This window comes from Mustela nigripes, chromosome 9, assembly GCF_022355385.1.
Source record: "Mustela nigripes isolate SB6536 chromosome 9, MUSNIG.SB6536, whole genome shotgun sequence".
NCBI lineage: Eukaryota > Metazoa > Chordata > Mammalia > Carnivora > Mustelidae > Mustela > Mustela nigripes.
In genome coordinates, this window is record NC_081565.1 from 86,742,819 (window position 1) to 86,759,778 (window position 16,960).

General features: G+C 39.9%; 1 protein-coding gene across 5 annotated transcripts in view; it reads left to right on the top strand.

The window, feature by feature from the left end:
* Nucleotides 1-16,960, top strand: part of RIC1 (RIC1 homolog, RAB6A GEF complex partner 1) — a 142,499-nt gene that overhangs the window by 107,463 nt on the left and 18,076 nt on the right. For all 5 annotated transcript variants that reach the window (XM_059411998.1, XM_059412000.1, XM_059411999.1 and 2 more), the window contains 9 exons: nucleotides 1,434-1,578; nucleotides 2,235-2,283; nucleotides 4,743-4,895; nucleotides 6,564-6,767; nucleotides 11,860-11,898; nucleotides 12,229-12,339; nucleotides 13,079-13,168; nucleotides 13,988-14,148; nucleotides 15,123-15,261. In XM_059411998.1, the coding sequence (XP_059267981.1) occupies nucleotides 1,434-1,578; nucleotides 2,235-2,283; nucleotides 4,743-4,895; nucleotides 6,564-6,767; nucleotides 11,860-11,898; nucleotides 12,229-12,339; nucleotides 13,079-13,168; nucleotides 13,988-14,148; nucleotides 15,123-15,261 (1,091 nt within the window). The remainder of the gene's footprint in view (nucleotides 1-1,433; nucleotides 1,579-2,234; nucleotides 2,284-4,742; nucleotides 4,896-6,563; nucleotides 6,768-11,859; nucleotides 11,899-12,228; nucleotides 12,340-13,078; nucleotides 13,169-13,987; nucleotides 14,149-15,122; nucleotides 15,262-16,960) is intronic.

Sequence of the window (16,960 nt, forward strand, 5' to 3'; positions counted from 1 at the left end):
CACATGTGTGTGACCTGGGGGGAGAGGCAAGTGGGGAGCGAAAGCAGGCTGAGCGGTGAGCCCGATGTGGGGCCTCGGTCCCAGGACCCTGGGAACATGACCTGAGCCGAAGGCAGGCACTTCACTGACTGAGCTCCCCCTCCAGTTGCCCCCTTGGTTTGTTTTTAAATTTCTCCCCTGGACAAGTATTAAGTATAGTAATAAGATGTGATGTTTCTTATGTATATTCCTATTTATTTATTTAATTTTATTTTCTTCAACATTTTTTTTAATTTTTTATTTTTTATAAACCACACACAAAAATAGACTCAAAATGGATGAAGGATCCCATTTATTTTACATCTGCCTGAATAACCTGGCTGTTCACTATGGGGGGGAGTGCTAAAGTGACAAAAACCTATATACTTCCCCTTTGTAGTAAATCTTCTGTATTTTATAGCAGAAATGTATTACTACTGCAAATGAAAAGAATTTGAAACAAAGTGATACATAGCTGGTTTTGAATTGCTGACAGGAAATACTATCATGTTTCATTTAACCCTGCAGTAGGGAAACTTGGCTTTTACTGCACAGTGAAATTACGGGATTGAAAGAACAATTACTATTAGTTAAAAGATGATATGAGCACCTGGAGTCCTCAAGCTGGAGTTTACCTACGTAATTCTAATAGAAGATTAAACTTCAGTTTGTTTTAACTTGGATTCTAATAGAAGATTAAACTTCAGTTTGTTTTAACTTGGATTCCTTGAGTGGGGAGCATGAAGATAATGGTAGGACATTATTTTACATTTTAAAACACCTGCTTTGCGAACTACATTGACATTTAGTGTAGGATGATTCAAGGGAAGCCTTATCCCCGTTTTACAGAAACCGAACTGACCAAAGCCAAAGACTTTTAACCCACTGAGCCACCCAGGAGCCCCAGCCAAAGACTTTTAAAATGACACAATTATAGTTATCCAGGCTGATAGTGGCCCCAATGGTTCTTATTTCTTTTAAATTTCTTGGCAGGGGTGCCTGGGTGGTTCAGTGGGTTAAGCCGCTGCCTTCGGCTCAGGTCATGATCTCAGGGTCCTGGGATCGAGTCCCGCATCAGGCTCTCTGCTCAGCCGGGAGCCTGCTTCCCTTCCTCTCTCTCTCTGCCTGCCTCTCTGCCTACTTGTGATCTCTCCCTCTCTCTCTCTGTCAAATAAATAAATAAATCTTTTTAAAAAAATAAAAAATAAAAAATAAATAAATTTCTTGGCCGAGTTTGTTCTGCTTCAATCAAGGCTAATGTGACCTTTTGTGACCTTAAATGAATAGGATTCATCTCATTATTTGAAGGAGACATATCTTTCTGTTCATTTGCAATTTGAAAAAATACAGACTGTAAAAAATACTGTTTCTGAAGGAATCATTTATTTTTAACTCTTCTCACAATTTCTTAACAGATATTTGGAACAAAACAGGAGCTGTTAAATTAGTCAGATGGTCCCCTGACAACAGTGTTGTGATGGTGACCTGGGAGAGCGGAGGCCTCTCTCTGTGGAGTGTGTTTGGAGCCCAGCTGATCTGTACGCTTGGAGGCGATTTTGCGTGAGTCAATAAAGACAAGTTCTAGATAAAATAACTCCATTATCTCCCAGAAAATACACATACACAGAAATTTTTTGTCATACAGCTATCCTGCCTTATTTGATGCTTATTTGTCTTGGGGTTAACCAAGACAATTTGTAAGGTTCAGAATTCATTTGTTCAGAATGTGCTGATTCTCTAAACATCCATCCTTTTAAAATTCATTGTTCATTCTGTAAAATGCATTTGTTTGTTGAATCCCTACTGTATAAATGGTAGCATGTTAGATTCGAGGCTAAATCACGTACAGTTTTGCCTTCAAGTAGCTTATAATCTAATAAGAGCAATAAGCCATGCACATAAGTCACTAGTGGGAAATAGAAAATTGCATTATCTTGCTAGGTTGAGATCTCTTCCCACTCCTTATGGTGCTGTGAACCTCAGTCCTGACAAAATGAATACCCGTTCCCAAACTGCATGATTCTATCGAGAATCATGGACCTAAAAGACTATGTGTAGGTGATATACTTAGATATATCAACAAGCAGTCTCATGTTTCATGCATTATTATCTACTTCTGTTTTTAAAGGAACAAAATCAATTTGAGTTTTTAAAAACTTAAAGCCAAATATATGTAATAGAAGGCTTTTTTAAATTGAGTTTCTGTTCTATTTCAGCTATAGGTCTGATGGTACCAAAAAAGATCCCCTTAAGATCAACTCTATGGTAAGTACTTTCTATAAAATATTGGCATCGTGTGGGGCGCCTGGCTGGCTCAGTTGGTTGCGCATCCAGCTCTTGATCTCAGCTCGGGTCTTAATCTCTGGGTCTCTGAGTTCAAGCCCAGCACTGGGCTCTAAGCTTGGCATGGACCTACTTTAAAAAAGTGTGTGTGTATTTCTATAGTATGAGAAACTTTGATTTTACTTCTGCCTTTTTTTTTTTTTTAACTCTTCTTGGCCTGATTTTACAAAACTATTTTTATTTTAGCAGACTCTTCTACAGTTCTTGCTTTGCTGTCCAGTTTTCAGTATGTACTTGCTTTTAGTTTTGCTTATATGTCTAGCAAACCCCTGTTATGTTTGTGAACATAGTGACTATTCAAATCAGGCCTTTGGTTTTCCAGAGCATACTTCCAGAGCTAGTGACTCACTAGCATCCACTTCTCATGGCCTTCTTTCTTTTAACATGATGTGAACTGCTCAGTGGATATTTTTCCGCGAGGTGCTTGGACATTATTTGAGCATATTTTTAAAACGTTTCCTGTAGATACCTGTCAGGAGAATTGAAGTCAATGTTGTCAGTATTTTTATTAAATATTTTTAAGAGTTCCTGTAGAAAACAGTGAAGTGTAATCCCTGTCTTTACGTAAGAACATTTTCTTATTGTAGCCCTTCTGTGCGTCATCTTTGTGAAGTTGGTGGCTGTGAGGTTTACTCATTGCCCTTCTTCCTTTGCTCCACAGAGGAAGGCATTTTCTGATCTTGGGTTTCTTAAAGAACGAAAACCACCATGGCTGTCTTGGTAGTGGTTCTCAGCACCACCAAGGACCCTACTTGCTGTCTCTCTCCACCTCCATATTTTAAAATAAGTTTTTGAATAAATTATTTCTATAACTGCCCATCAGTGCTTCTGAATGGCACATAACAACCAGTGTTGTTAGCCTCACTAAGGTGGTATTTTAATCACAAACTAAGAATGTAAGCATTTCAGTTAACTGTTTAACTTTTATTGTGGGAGAGCAAGACTTCTATGAAGCTTTTGAAATTTAGCAACAATTTATTTTCCCTCTACTATTTTCTTGACCTTGTAGATTGTGAATTACTAACCTTTAAAACAAAAACAAAAAACTTGGCCCTGGAGAGTTTATTTGAACCTTCTTATTTTATAAAGGTTGACGTATATACCCAGAGAAAACCAAATAACTTAGCCAAGGTTCTACAGCAGAGTGGGGCCAGGCTGAAATGAAAACGTAGAAACTTCCATTGGTGTGTTCTTTGCTCGGTACAAGACTGCATCTGTTTTGGGTGCTTCTTTGTCAAGTTTCAGCTGGGTCACGCGGGGTGGGGGGGATCTTCCTCTGTAAGGAATTTCTTTGTATTTGAGAGGCAGTTAATTTAATGGAGAAGTTAAAGAGAGCAGTGGGTATTTCTTGGGATTTGGAGTGAAGATTGAGATGTAGAATCTGTAGACGCAGATTTGGGAGTCCTTGTGCAGGGGCTGCCCTCTTTACAGGAAGGCAAGAGGAAAGGGCTCTTTTTTTTTTTTTTTTTTAAAGATTTTATTTATTTACTTGAGAGAGAGACAGTGAGAGAGAGCATGAATGAGGAGAAGGTCAGAGAGAGAAGCAGACTCCCCATGGAGCTGGGAGTCCGATGCGGGACTCGATCCCGGGACTCCAGGATCATGACCTGAGCCGAAGGCAGTCGCCCAACCAACTGAGCCACCCAGGCGTCCCGGAAAGGGCTCTTTTGTACTTTGATGAGAAATGCCCTCCCGGGGCCTCATATTCCATCTGAGGAAACCAGTAAGTCCAGCAGGGCAGAGGAGGCCTTCCTGACCAAACTCAAGAGCCCCAGAATGGGGCCCCTTGGGGTGACTCCTGTCCCCACCCCTTCTGTAACATTAGTGGCAGGTGACGGCTGGGACGACCCAGAAGGCAGATGTCCGCACGGGCACTGTGCGAGAGGGAGCGGGACCCGGGGCCCAGAGGAAAAGGGGCTGCTGAGTGATTGCAGACAGGAGGCTGGGTTGAGCCATCCAGGACGATGATGAGCTGGTTGGGGTGGTGCTGGTGACCTCCAGGCTCCTGCTGTCTGGACACGTGCTGGCTCTTCCACCAGCTGGCCCAGACTCCCCCAGCAAGCAGTTTAATCCTTCAGAACCTCTGATTGCTCACTAAAGTGGACAACACTGACCTCACCACCACAGACTTGCTTTGCATAAAACACACACACACACACACACACACACACACACACCATACCCCCCCCCCGCCCCCCCTTCCAGGTAGAGAGCTGTGATAGTGGGTTCTACTGGAGAGGGCTATATAGCTTCTCATGGTTTCTCCAGCCTTTAGAAGTCACTGGTAAGGCTCTTGTTGGCTGTTTCGGGATTTGAATATTTGAAGCTAGGTGAGGATTACAAACTTCATTGCCCTGATTTTTCTTCCCGTTCTCTCCAAGAGCTGGGGTGCAGAAGGCTATCATCTCTGGGTGGTCAGCGGCTTTGGTGCTCACAACACTGGAATTGAGTCTGATTCCAAGAGTGTAGTTAAACAGCCTGGCCTTCTGCTGTTTCAGTTTATCAAGAGTGTACTCACTGTAAACCCCTGTATGGTAAGTTTTTTAAAGTACAACTGTTTACTTTTAGTGGCCTTCATAGTAGACTATCAGATTCGTCTAAAATTGGTGGATTATTTTCTTTCTTGTTCATTTTTGTGATTTTTGTATTTCTTTTTAATAATTTATAGAAAAATTTTACTTCTCAGCAGCTTTTAGTTTTTGTTTTTTAAATAGGATCACAAGCACTTTGAGGGAAAGCAGTGTTTACAGATTTACTTGACTAACCTAGTCTCTATTTAAAAAGAATTTCCCAAAGTGTGCTCCACAAGGCACTGCTTAGAAGAATCGGTAGCATATACACAGGATAAGGGAAATTTCTGTTGTCATATAAGCAAAATAAAGAAGCTAAGGCTGCAGAAATTTCCTTATTGTAGGACTCCAGGGTCTTTAATATGCCTAATGTGAATCATAAAAACCCAGGAGTTGGTATATGAAAAACAGTGTGCCAAGCTTATTTAACTATGAATTTTTAGGGAGTGATTTAAAGAAAGTATGCCTGGAAACCTTATTTGGGAAACACTGCCCCAAATTATAATTTAAACTCCTCATGTTTTATCATTCTGGAACAATATACTAATATTATATATTGTTAATATGTAACAGTATGTGTTACACGTCAGAAGCATATATCTTAATATCTGCCACCAATCGTTTTTTAAATATTTGGTACAACCAGTTTCTAATTAAAATTGATAATTACAATCCATTGAGAAAGAATATGACAGTAGCCTGGATCTGAGACTTCATGACTTTAGATGAAGAATAAGGATCCGCAGAAAAACAAATGTACAGTCATTCTCTCTCCCCTCCCCATCCCAAATTATAATGTAAAGGCAGATTTTATGAGTTTTCTGTCAAGACAACATTTGGGCTGCCATGGAAAAATGAGGGGCTTTGGTGCCCTTCTGTCTGATGGAATGAATGGTCAGTGAATAAAGTGCCCACAGTTAGTGCTGACCTTCTCTCTGAAAACTAAGGCATCATCACTAAGAGGAGAAATTGTCTTATTTGTCTGAATATTCTCAGAGCCCATTGCAGTCCTTGGCACTAACCAAGCATTTACCCAAGTGAATATTGAGTTGCTTTGATCCAGGACCACTGACTGGGGCTACTCTGCCTCCTCCCCATGGTTTAAAAGAACCTTGGTGTCCAGTATCCCCATTCGTAATCCTCCGCTTCTTCTTGCCATGGGCACAGGGTGAACACACACACGCACAGTTTGCCCAGATAATGTTTTATTATCATTATCACACCATAATGTGAGGTATTTTATGTGAAACTCATTTGTAACCTGTAGATAATGAGTAGTTCTGTTCAGTTTTCAGATGGAAAATCTCTCATAGCATTGCCATTTTGGAGTGATAAGGAAGATACTGCTGTCGTCATTGTAGACTGGGTCACATTTTGGCATCTGTGATAAAACAGACTTCAACAAAAGTTTTGTTTGCCCTGGGAAGTAATCTTACAACTGTTGCCTGTTCCCTGTAAATGTAACAGTGCCCGTGATCATTACGTAGTCTTGTCTGCGAGTAAAATCGACGTTGAGATACATGGTGCATTTCCTATGATAAACCTAAGTCAAGGTATTACTTTTGTTTTCCATTATCTGATTTCAGGTTTTTTTATTTGCTTTCCTCCTTTCTTCCTTTCTTCCTCCTGTAGAGTAACCAGGAGCAAGTGCTGCTCCAGGGGGAGGACCGATTGTACTTGAACTGCGGCGAGGCCTCGCAAATGCAGAGTGCCAGGGGTTCCTCAGCACGCTCTGAGCGCAAGGCCGGTGGGGGCAGGAGCCCCTTTGCAGACAGCGGTTTGGAGTCTCCGGGTTTAAGCTCTTTGCTTGGACATCGGCATTGGCATGTGGTACAGGTAAGTCTCAGCTGCTCACTGTTGACTTAGTCCTTGGGGGACTAGCACCTGGAGCGGAGTTACAGATTTCTTCTGTTGCTTTAGAAAACTGAGAAACTTTTTAACCTATTTGACTGTCACCTCTCTCTTCTGCTTTTCTGTCTTCTTGTGTTCCTTTCTTGCCTCTGACGTAGCACAGATCCCCACCTGTTTTAAGCCTACTAGTCCAAAAACTCCCAAGTTTATGCTTTTCCTTCTGAACAAGCACAACTTTGTACTTCTTCCGTTGCCCCCCCCACCCCGTTTTGGTACAAATTTAGCTCTGTGGATTGGCACAGGCAAAAGTGTAGTGATTTCATGGAAAGTGACAGTGTCAGCTAAGACCCTGAACAGCTGACCTTGTAGTCCTAGTGGGTACATGTTGAGGTTAGCTGCCTGACTTTAAAGCCAAATTGCAGACTTGCGGTCACACTCTAGAACCTTATTATTAATAATTTTATTATTACAAAAATCTTGTTCCAAGTCACTTACTCATTCTGGTATAACTTTTAAATTAGCAGTTTCTTTTAATAATTCTGATAAATTGGCATTTAATGTGGACATCAATTCTGAATTTTGATACCAAATAAAATTAATTTGGGTAAATCAGTAAATTGAAGTTTCTTGAGAGAAACTTTCATACACAATTGTAGGAGTTCTGAGTGTGTCTTCCTTCCCCCGCTGATACCCAAGTGCCTTAGGTATGTCTGAGCCTGCTCTTGCATTGGTTTTCACGGGGTTCTGTCTCCACAATTCTTGACCCTCCCTTCTCTGTTCTGTGCTGATACTTTATTCACTCACTCAGCTCCCATGTTAGTGTTAGTTGACTTTGAGTGGAGATGATGAGAGACGCGAATGGTCAGAATGTGAAACGTTGAAAGAGGAGTGTCTCTCGCACTGACGTGGTGTACACCCAAAGAAAATGTATCTGACATTAATAAATTCATAAAATCAAACTGTGCATACCATTTGATAAGTAGTAACGGTTATGAAATAAAACCGCGTCGGCTGCCTCCTTGACTAAACTTTTCCACTGCTCCCTTCTCTCCTATAGCCATTCCTCTGCTATTTTCATTTCCCCATACTTTGAACTATTCATTCTACACTGACCTAGCATCAATGCCAGTTCTGCCTAGCCAGGTCTGTGTTGCCAGAGCCAAGTAGAGCAGAGGATCAAAGAAGGTAGGTCTGGAACTCAAAAATCCATCAGGCAATAACAAAAATCTAATTTCCTTCCAGCTCAAAAATTCTGTGATTCTGTGATTCTTAGCCATCACTGAAGTATCCTATACTAGTAGCGTATCACACTGAGTTTACCACCTTAGACAAAGTAGGTACGAGCAAGATTCTTTCATGATTTTGTTCTTTAGATATTGGAATTATTCAGAAGGATGAACTTGTTTGACTCGAGCTTAACCTAATTTTTTCCTTTCCCTAAAACTAATAAAAATAATGTCAGAGCTGTATAACAGTTAAGTTATAATAGACTCATAGAATTTTTGGAGCTGGAAGGACCATAGAGATCATGTAGTCCAACTGGATTTGTTACATTGAGGAAACTGAGGCTCAGAGAAGTTAGGTGACTTGCCCAAGGGCACGTGGGAGAGCAGTGTCCTGCTTAAGGAATGTCAGACTTATCCTTACTATAAGTAAAGTAACAGTCTAACGAGTTGTAAAACTTCTAGGTATTAAGTGTTGAATCATGTAATGTACTGTTGACCTTGAGCTAAGACCTAGAATGTGCCCATTGAAATAGACAGTGTTTCATTACAGTTTGCCCTGTACTTTGTTTGCTGGCACACCAACCAGATGCATCAGTGCGGCATCGTGGGAGTGTTTTGGTTTGGTGGTTTACAGTGTCTCTGCAATGCTAATGCTTTACCTTCTGGGTCTTAACCAGTAGTAATGATTCCCTGAAGAAACACGGGTGCCTGTTTAATTTTTCCTTCAACATACACTCTGGTCTGGGATAAATGCCCACATCCTCCGTCAGAGTGACTTTGTTTACGCGACTTCTATTTTGTTCTTACACAGCTTAGAGTTCATCAAATAAGCTCCAACTAATTCTGCTTCTCTTGTCTGTTCCTCATCTAGACAACGGGATTTTTCGTTCGTTTAGACCTTCTACCTTACACTTGTTAGTTTCCTGATCAGAAGATTCTATGTTAAATATGTTTCTTTCTTTTAACTTAATACATACACTTACTTGTCAGCAGCAGGGTTGGTAGCTGCTGGTAGAAGTGGTGCTGTGTGTGTGTGTGTGTGTGTGTGTGTGTGTGTGTGTTTAAATTTAGTTTTCCTAGCTACAGATTTTAAAAACTTCAAAAGTAGTTTGACAAGCAGAACACAAATAATGTGGAATTATAACAACACCCTCATGGTTTTCGGGTGCACTCCTGCTTGCACTGCCATTTAACACTCAGAACTTCGTATGATACAAACATTTCTTACAAACATTACAAGCATAAATCATTATCATCCACTGTTCTGAAATGTTGGTTTTGTAATTTAACTGGCTAACCATTTGGAAAAAAATAGGCTTACAAAATATGCTAAGGCTGTCAACAGAGGATTGTAAAGACTCTTTCGTTTATAAATGATTGGCAGACCTTCTGAGGACCGTCTCAGATGCATCAGATGCGGGGTTTGGCACGGGGCAGGTCTGCCAGCAGACCTGCTGGCTCTCACAGTCTCACAGCAACGGACAGAAGCGGTCTAGGTAGGAGACAGGGTTTTAGCAAAATGACTTGAAGGGGGGAAGAAGGTAGATTGAGGTTTTTTAAGAGGCTGAGGAATCCTAAGATGTTGAGAATGGAGATTATGTACCTTAGCACTCAGGCTCCCAGTGGCGTGGCGTGGTGTGACTTTTGTGCCCTGAGTATGCAGTCCTGGCCTGACTTCTTCATGATTCATTAGCTGCTTCTTGCCTTACTTCTGCCATTTCCTGTTCTCAGTGTAAGGGGCAGAGCTCAAAGCTCAGGTGACACGTAGATCCATAAATGTGACCTACTAGGGAAAATGAATGTTTCATTTTCACTTTTCATTTCATAGCATCTTCAGACACAACTGTATCAGAAGTAAAGCTTCATTTTAAACTTAAACTCAAGCTTTGAAAATAAATCATTTGTAGTTTGTGGCACTTCCTACATTTTGGGGGTTAAAAGAATAAAAATCTTTTTTTCTTACAGATACTCATTAGAGTGTAGACCGTTTGATAAAACTCTACCTTGGTGCCATGCTGAGGAACCCTTCAAGCTGGAATCCGCGTTGGCATTGGGATCCCAGCTCACACTTTACCCACCCCCATGTTTCTTAAATACTTAGGAAACACCAGGGTCAGGGGAAGTGGCAGTCCTTTTTCGCGCTCTGGATGGCTGGCTCAGTTATACTCCAGGGACATCCTTCTTCAAGTGACTACTTTGATTTTCTTCATCCAAACAGAGAATTCACTTAACAGACTCACACAAAACTACTTTGAGCTCTTCTGTCCCCGCCTGATCATTCCCTCAGATTACCAGGCTTCTGAACCGACGCCACCCTTCCCGGGACTTTAGTAACTGGCCTGTGTGGTGCAGTGAATCTGTTAAGATAGGAGTTAAGCCTTTTTCAAGCATATATCATGGCACCGTTACCCTTAATTCTGCAGGGTGAGGTTCTACAAACTGGCACTAGGATTGAGAACTTGTAATAACAGAACCAAAAGCTGTTACTTTATTTGGATTTTAGGCTGACTTACTAGATAATAAGTGAAGTCTAGCAGATAGCTTTATGAGTAAATTTTATCAAGGTTAATACAGATATTTTTAGCATATTACTTTTAATTCGATTTTAGTTTTGTCTTCACATTACACAGAGAATCTTACTGGATTTGATTGCATTGTACTGGATTTTTAATTTGGCTTTCCTTTTTAAAAAATATGTAATATGTGGAGTACAATGAAAATGAATTCAAATAAATTGAGGTTCTCTTATTCCAGGAATAGAAGAGTTTTTCCCTTGTTCTGTCTGTTGTTCTGATAATTTTCATGCCATACTCACCATGTGCTCATAAAAACTGCTTAATCAGTAGGCTAGAGGAGAAGTCAGTCTCAGTAAAGCTAGAATTTTCTTTATCTATGTTAATGTCTTATGGAAGAATCTTTTAAATTTAAAATTCTTGCTAGAGTGATACAAAGATACCATGTACAGAGATGTAAGACAGATGACACAGGAGGAAGGTGTATTTCCTACTTCCATTGCAGATTAAGTGTTACTATCTGTAATTCAAAGTTGTTACAGATGAATAGGTTAAATACCTCAGTAAAAAGAGTAGCTTAGACAGATGCTTACCTGTGTATGGATGTTTAGAGAGAGAATAAAGACTAACCAGTAGTTATCTCTGGAGCAATGGATAGAACAGAATTTCATTTTTTTTATTTTGTACATTTTTTTTAAAGGTTTTTTTATTTATTTGACAAAGATCACAAGTAGGCTGAGAGAGACAGAGAAGGAAGCAGGTTCCTTGCTGAGCAGAGAGCCCGATGCAGGGCTCCATCCCAGGACTCTGAGATCATGACCTGAGCCGAAGGCAGAGACTTTAACCCATTGAGCCACCCAGGCGCCCCAATTTTGTACATTTTTATATTGCTTAAATTTTATAAGCAGTGTTTTGCTATTTTGATCAGAAGACATAAAAGTAATAAAAATACCTCCCATTAAAAAGCAAAAACAAAACTTGCGGAGGCCCTCAAACTCTTCATTTCTACAGTTCCTGCTTGCCCTCGTGGCTGGTTCTCTCAGTCTGTTTGTATGGCATATTCAGTATTTAATATAAACAAAAACAGTGTAGAGAAAAAGCAGTGTAGGAAAGCCTGATCTAGCCACCCATAATGAAATGGTGAAGACAGGAGATGTGAAATATGGACTGGTATTTCAAAGTAAATTCCAAATACTCTGCTAGTAATACCCACTATTCGGGAACACTTTAAACGTTGTACAGGAAAGTGAATATCATATTGTGACGTTAATGCTTTAAGTGCTTTAAGTTTAAATATGTTGCAGGAGTCTTACCAAATTGATGTATTATTTTCTGTAGATTTCCAACACCTATCTAGAGAGCAATTGGCCTATACGGGTGAGTTACTTGTTATTTTGTTGGGGTTAATTTTTATTGGATAGTATTTGCTGCAGGAGGCATTCTGGGAATTGAGCCTTTTTTCAGTGGGCGCGTTGATAATAAAATTTTAATACTTGATCCCTTGTACATTGTTAACGTATTAACATCAGTAATTTGATGAAATGTAACTTGTGTATAAATATTCAGATTTTTTAATTTAGCACTTTCATTTAATTCACTTAGCAAACATTTATTAAAGTCTATTTGCGTGACACAATAATGCTAAGTTCTTTATATTTAAGTATATACATTTGCAAGGAAGAGTTCTTAATTTTTTCTTTGAATTAGTTTTCAGCTATTGATAAACTTGGACAGAATATTGCTGTGGTTGGCAAGTTTGGTTTTGCACATTACTCTTTACTCACCAAAAAATGGAAACTTTTTGGAAACATTACCCAGGTTAGTCTTTTTGAAATTAAAAACTGATTTCTCAGAATATAAGTGCACTACCGTATGAAATAACTCTAAGCCACTAGTCATTAAAAAATAATACCAAATATTAAAAAATGGTGTTGGATTACATCTAAGGTCAGTTCTAATGAAGTACTTGATAAAGCATTTTGTATTGAGAAGATTGGTTTGTTTTTAATTGGAGGATTTACTCTTCCATATTGAGTTCATCAGATGTGGTCAGAATCAACTTCCACTGAATTTGAGATCATTTCCTGCTTGTTTGTATATGATGTGAAGTTGTGGGTAGCACAGAAACATGTGCAGTTGGAAAAGACAAGGATTAATGTGTAGTGGCAGCCTGCGGGGCACTTCAGGGGCCTCACTGACCTTCACCACCCAGAGAGGGCACAGTTGTTACCCTTTTATAAGAAAGAAACCAGGATTCAGAGTCAAGCAGCTGGTAAGTTGTAAAGCAGGATTTTAAACCAAAGTCTGTTGAATAAGGGAATAATGGTGCTACATGGCACCCAATTATTGATAGAAATGTTAATTTTTTCAAAATAGAATATAAATTATTATTCATAAAGGCCTAGAGTGATACTTAATTTGGGGGGGATAAAGAATAGAGCAGAAATAATTTAAGCTCTCATTGTTTGCTTAGGAATACTTTATAAGTGTGTTACTTATTGTAATTTCTGGCAGCATATAAATAAAGGTAAATATGTTTTTTAAATTATCTTTTAAGGAGCAAAATATGATTGTGACAGGTGGCTTAGCCTGGTGGAATGATTTTATTGTCCTGGCATGTTATAACATAAGTGACCGTCAAGAAGAGGTAAGGCTTGTTTTCTCTCAGGGATAACAGATTTTTATATTTTAAAGATGTTAAGCACTATCTGCTTTAATAGAAATATAATTTGGGGGGCGCCTGGGTGGCTCAGTGGGTTAAGCCGCTGCCTTCGGCTCAGGTCATGATCTCAGGGTCCTGGGATCGAGTCCCGCATCGGGCTCTCTGCTCAGCAGGGAGCCTGCTTCCCTCTCTCTCTCTCTCTGCCTGCCTCTCCATCTACTTGTGATTTCTCTCTGTCAAATAAATAAATAAAATCTTAAAAAAAAAAAAAAAAAAAAAAGAATTTGGCATTTGGCTTTTTTACCTAAATCAGACCCTCATATCAGATTACTGCTTTTCAGAAAGTTTTTTTTTTAAGGGATAATCAGAACTTCTGAGACAACTTTTTCTAAGGATTTTTAGCTGTTAGACATTGTCTGTGAAGTTTGTAAATAACGCAGGTTGTTCAAAGCAAAGATGTTCCTAAGGATGGCTGCCCTTAGAGATTTATTAATTTGTTGGTTTGTATGTTTATGTTTTCAGAAAGTGCTGGTCTACTTTTATCAGGTCTGGATATGCAGGTCTTGAGAAGGAGTACCTCATAATAGTACATTCCCAATTTTAGTTGGTTCATCTTTTGGTTTTTTGTAGAATGAGGCTATCCTGTGAAATTATAAAATTTATCCATTTATTGCGAAAGCTCAGATTGGTCTTTAAACTTCTCTTACTTGAAGTCAGTAGATAAAAAAACAGCATGTCTAGAGTATTTAGCTGCCTGAGGTGTAGGTGTCTTGTTTTTACAGTTTTTCATTCTTTGTTCTTCAGCTCAGAGTCTACCTGCGCACATCAAACCTGGACAATGCCTTCGCCCACGTCACCCGAGCACAAGCGGAAACACTGCTGCTTAGTGTCTTCCGGGACGTGGTGGTAGTGTTCAGAGCAGACTGTTCCATCTGCCTGTACAGCATTGAAAGAAAGTCTGATGGGTAAGTGCATGGCGTGCGACTGTCACTTTTTGCTTCTGTATACTGTGCTTCCTCGTCATTTTTATTTTCTCAAAAGTTACCCTGTGTTTAGTTTCCTTTGTTTTAGAAGTGAAAAAAGTAAATTTTGTATTTAGTGATGTTCACGCAGTTATTTTTAGCTACCTGAATAAATAGTTTGCACCAACCTCTTCAGCTGCTCTTACTGCACTTGTTCGGGGGGGAAAATCTGGTTTGGGATGGGGTAACTTAGGTACTAATTTTTTTCACAGCCTTGAAAACAAGTGGTTACTAACTATCCTAATGTTCTGGACATGTGGGGAAATTTGAAGGAGTTCACTGGCCTAAGGCCTTGGGAAGTGTGTCCTTAGCAGACTCTGTCGATTCGCACTGAGGGAGGCAGCTGCGGTCTGCCGCGGGAGGGGCTGGCGGCCCCTGGTGCTGCTGCGCACTGCCTGCATTCTTCTGGGTGGCCGGTCGGCTGGTAGCCTTTAGACCATGCCTCTTGAGTTTTATTTTGCTCTTGTGATCTGTGTGTGTGTGTGTGTGTGTGTGTGTGTGTGTGTGTGTAAATAGCCCTAAAGTGTGTATTTGCTGAAATAGCTTAGTGATTAAGGAATACTGTAGAGATAGATATAAGCGATTTTACTAGCCTCTCATGGAAGCCATGTCCTTTCTCAACCAACTTAACTATTCCTCTTTTTTCCTTCCTAGTTTCCCTAGGTTTTTTTCTTCCCTTCTACATTGTATTCCCTTTCTTTCTCCCTTATTTCCATTTGTATTCTCTGGATATCTCAACCTCACCAGTCTGCTGCCGGAAGGATGCTTGAAGGGGAGGGAATAATGGGTGGAAGACATCTGGATCCTCCAAACGCATGCAATTTGTACTGTTAGTAGTGGAAAAGAAAGAAAAACAAAAAAACTTGCTGGCATTGATGTTGAGGTGTGTGGGTATCTTTCTCTCTCTTTTTTTGCAGTCCGAGTACTACTGCCGGCATTCAAGTTCTTCAAGAAGTGTCCATGTCACGCTACATTCCTCACCCTTTCCTGGTAGTTTCAGTCACTCTCACTTCCGTGAGCACAGAGAATGGAATCACCCTGAAGATGCCGCAGCAGGTACCGTACCGTCGTTGGGGCTCTGGAGAGCTTCTCTCAGTTTTTAGCATTTTAAGTTGCTTACAGAAGCTATCTGTTCAGCAAGTATCAAGTTTCTAAAATGTGCTTTGCATGAAGATGCTGGGCTACCGTGGCAAACTAAACAAACTTGGTTTCTGCTCAGACAATAAAGAAACAATTACATGCATAAATAGTTAAAATTGGGATGTGTGTGCCAGAAACCCGTATAGGTCACTCAGAGTGTAGAATGAACACCTGGAATAGTCCAACAGTCAGAAATTTCTGTACCACTTAAGTGACAGCCCGAAGACAGGTGGTCACCTGTGTAAAGAGCAGGAATCTCAGATCAGTGGGAACAGTAGTGCAGAGGCCTATCAGTAAGAAAAATGGAAGAACTTCAGGGTGGTTGGACTTTATCTTAAAGTCTAAAGTGTTTTAAGCCGAGTATTACTAGATCTCAGCTTTGTAATGTCTAGTCTAACTATAAGGGGGAAATGAACCAGAGTAGGACAAAATTGGATTTAGGGAAGGTAACTGGGAGGCCACTGAATAAAGGGTGTTAGTGACCCTAAACTTGGCAGTGAAAGAGAAGGAAAAAAGTGGAATACTGAATATAAAATACAGAGAACTCCATGATTAGTCAACTAAACTATAAGGAAAGAAAATAATGCTGTAGTTTCTGATTAAACCCACGAAGTTGGGGGGCGGGGGGAAAAACCCACAAAGTTGTGTAACTTCCTATTCCAAGTCTCCTTCTGTTACACAGACGGTTCCCAAGTTTTGTGTCAGTGTGGAACCTGTTTTCAAAGGATTCACTATGTGGATTTATAACTATGTAGATGTATCTATCATTTCTATCTTCCCAGTCTGTCTTTTACTTCCTATTAAGGCACTTCCATTCATCTTCAGAATCTAGAGCCCATTTCCTCTGCAAAGTATGTTTCATGGTAGCCAGAGAGTCACAGATGATAAGGGAAAGTTCTGTTTCACAAAAGAATTGTAGCTAGAAGATGTGGAAGGAAGGTAAGATTACAGAATCACCATTTTGCTGCCCCTAAGGAAATAACTGAATCAGAAAGTGATCATGATCGATGAAGCCATCGCATGAAAGGTTGGTGGGGAACTTCACAGTGAGGGGATCAAGTGGCCACATCTAAGCCTTATTAATCAATACTAGCATTACTACAAGTAGGAGAACCAGGTGTGGCCTGCTTCCTGGGGAGATGCATCCTAAAGTTCACATGAGGAATTACTGCCCAAAACACTGAACCTGAATTAAATCAAGCTTCTAGAGTCAAGTTTCATTCATAGGAAATACAGGGGTAGAGGTTTTGTTTAACACCACAAGGAAGCACAATGTAGAACCTTCTGTAGGACAGCTACAAGTCAGTAATGTGGCGGGGTTGGGGATGGTAAGGGGAGACTCTTCTAAAGAATTCTTTAGAGCCATACCGACCAAATGCAGTGCTCAAGCCCCATTTGTATCCTGATTCAAACTGGCTATAAAAAGACACTATTAAAACACTTAGAGATACTCAGTATGCACTGAGAGGTGACATTAAGGAATAATTGTAGATTTTATTAGATTTGGTATTGGTATTGTGATTATACCAGCAAATATCCACGTACTTCATCGCCTTTTAAAATACTTTGGTGTAAAAAAAAAAAAAAAAAAAAAAAAAAAAAAAAAAATAAAAAA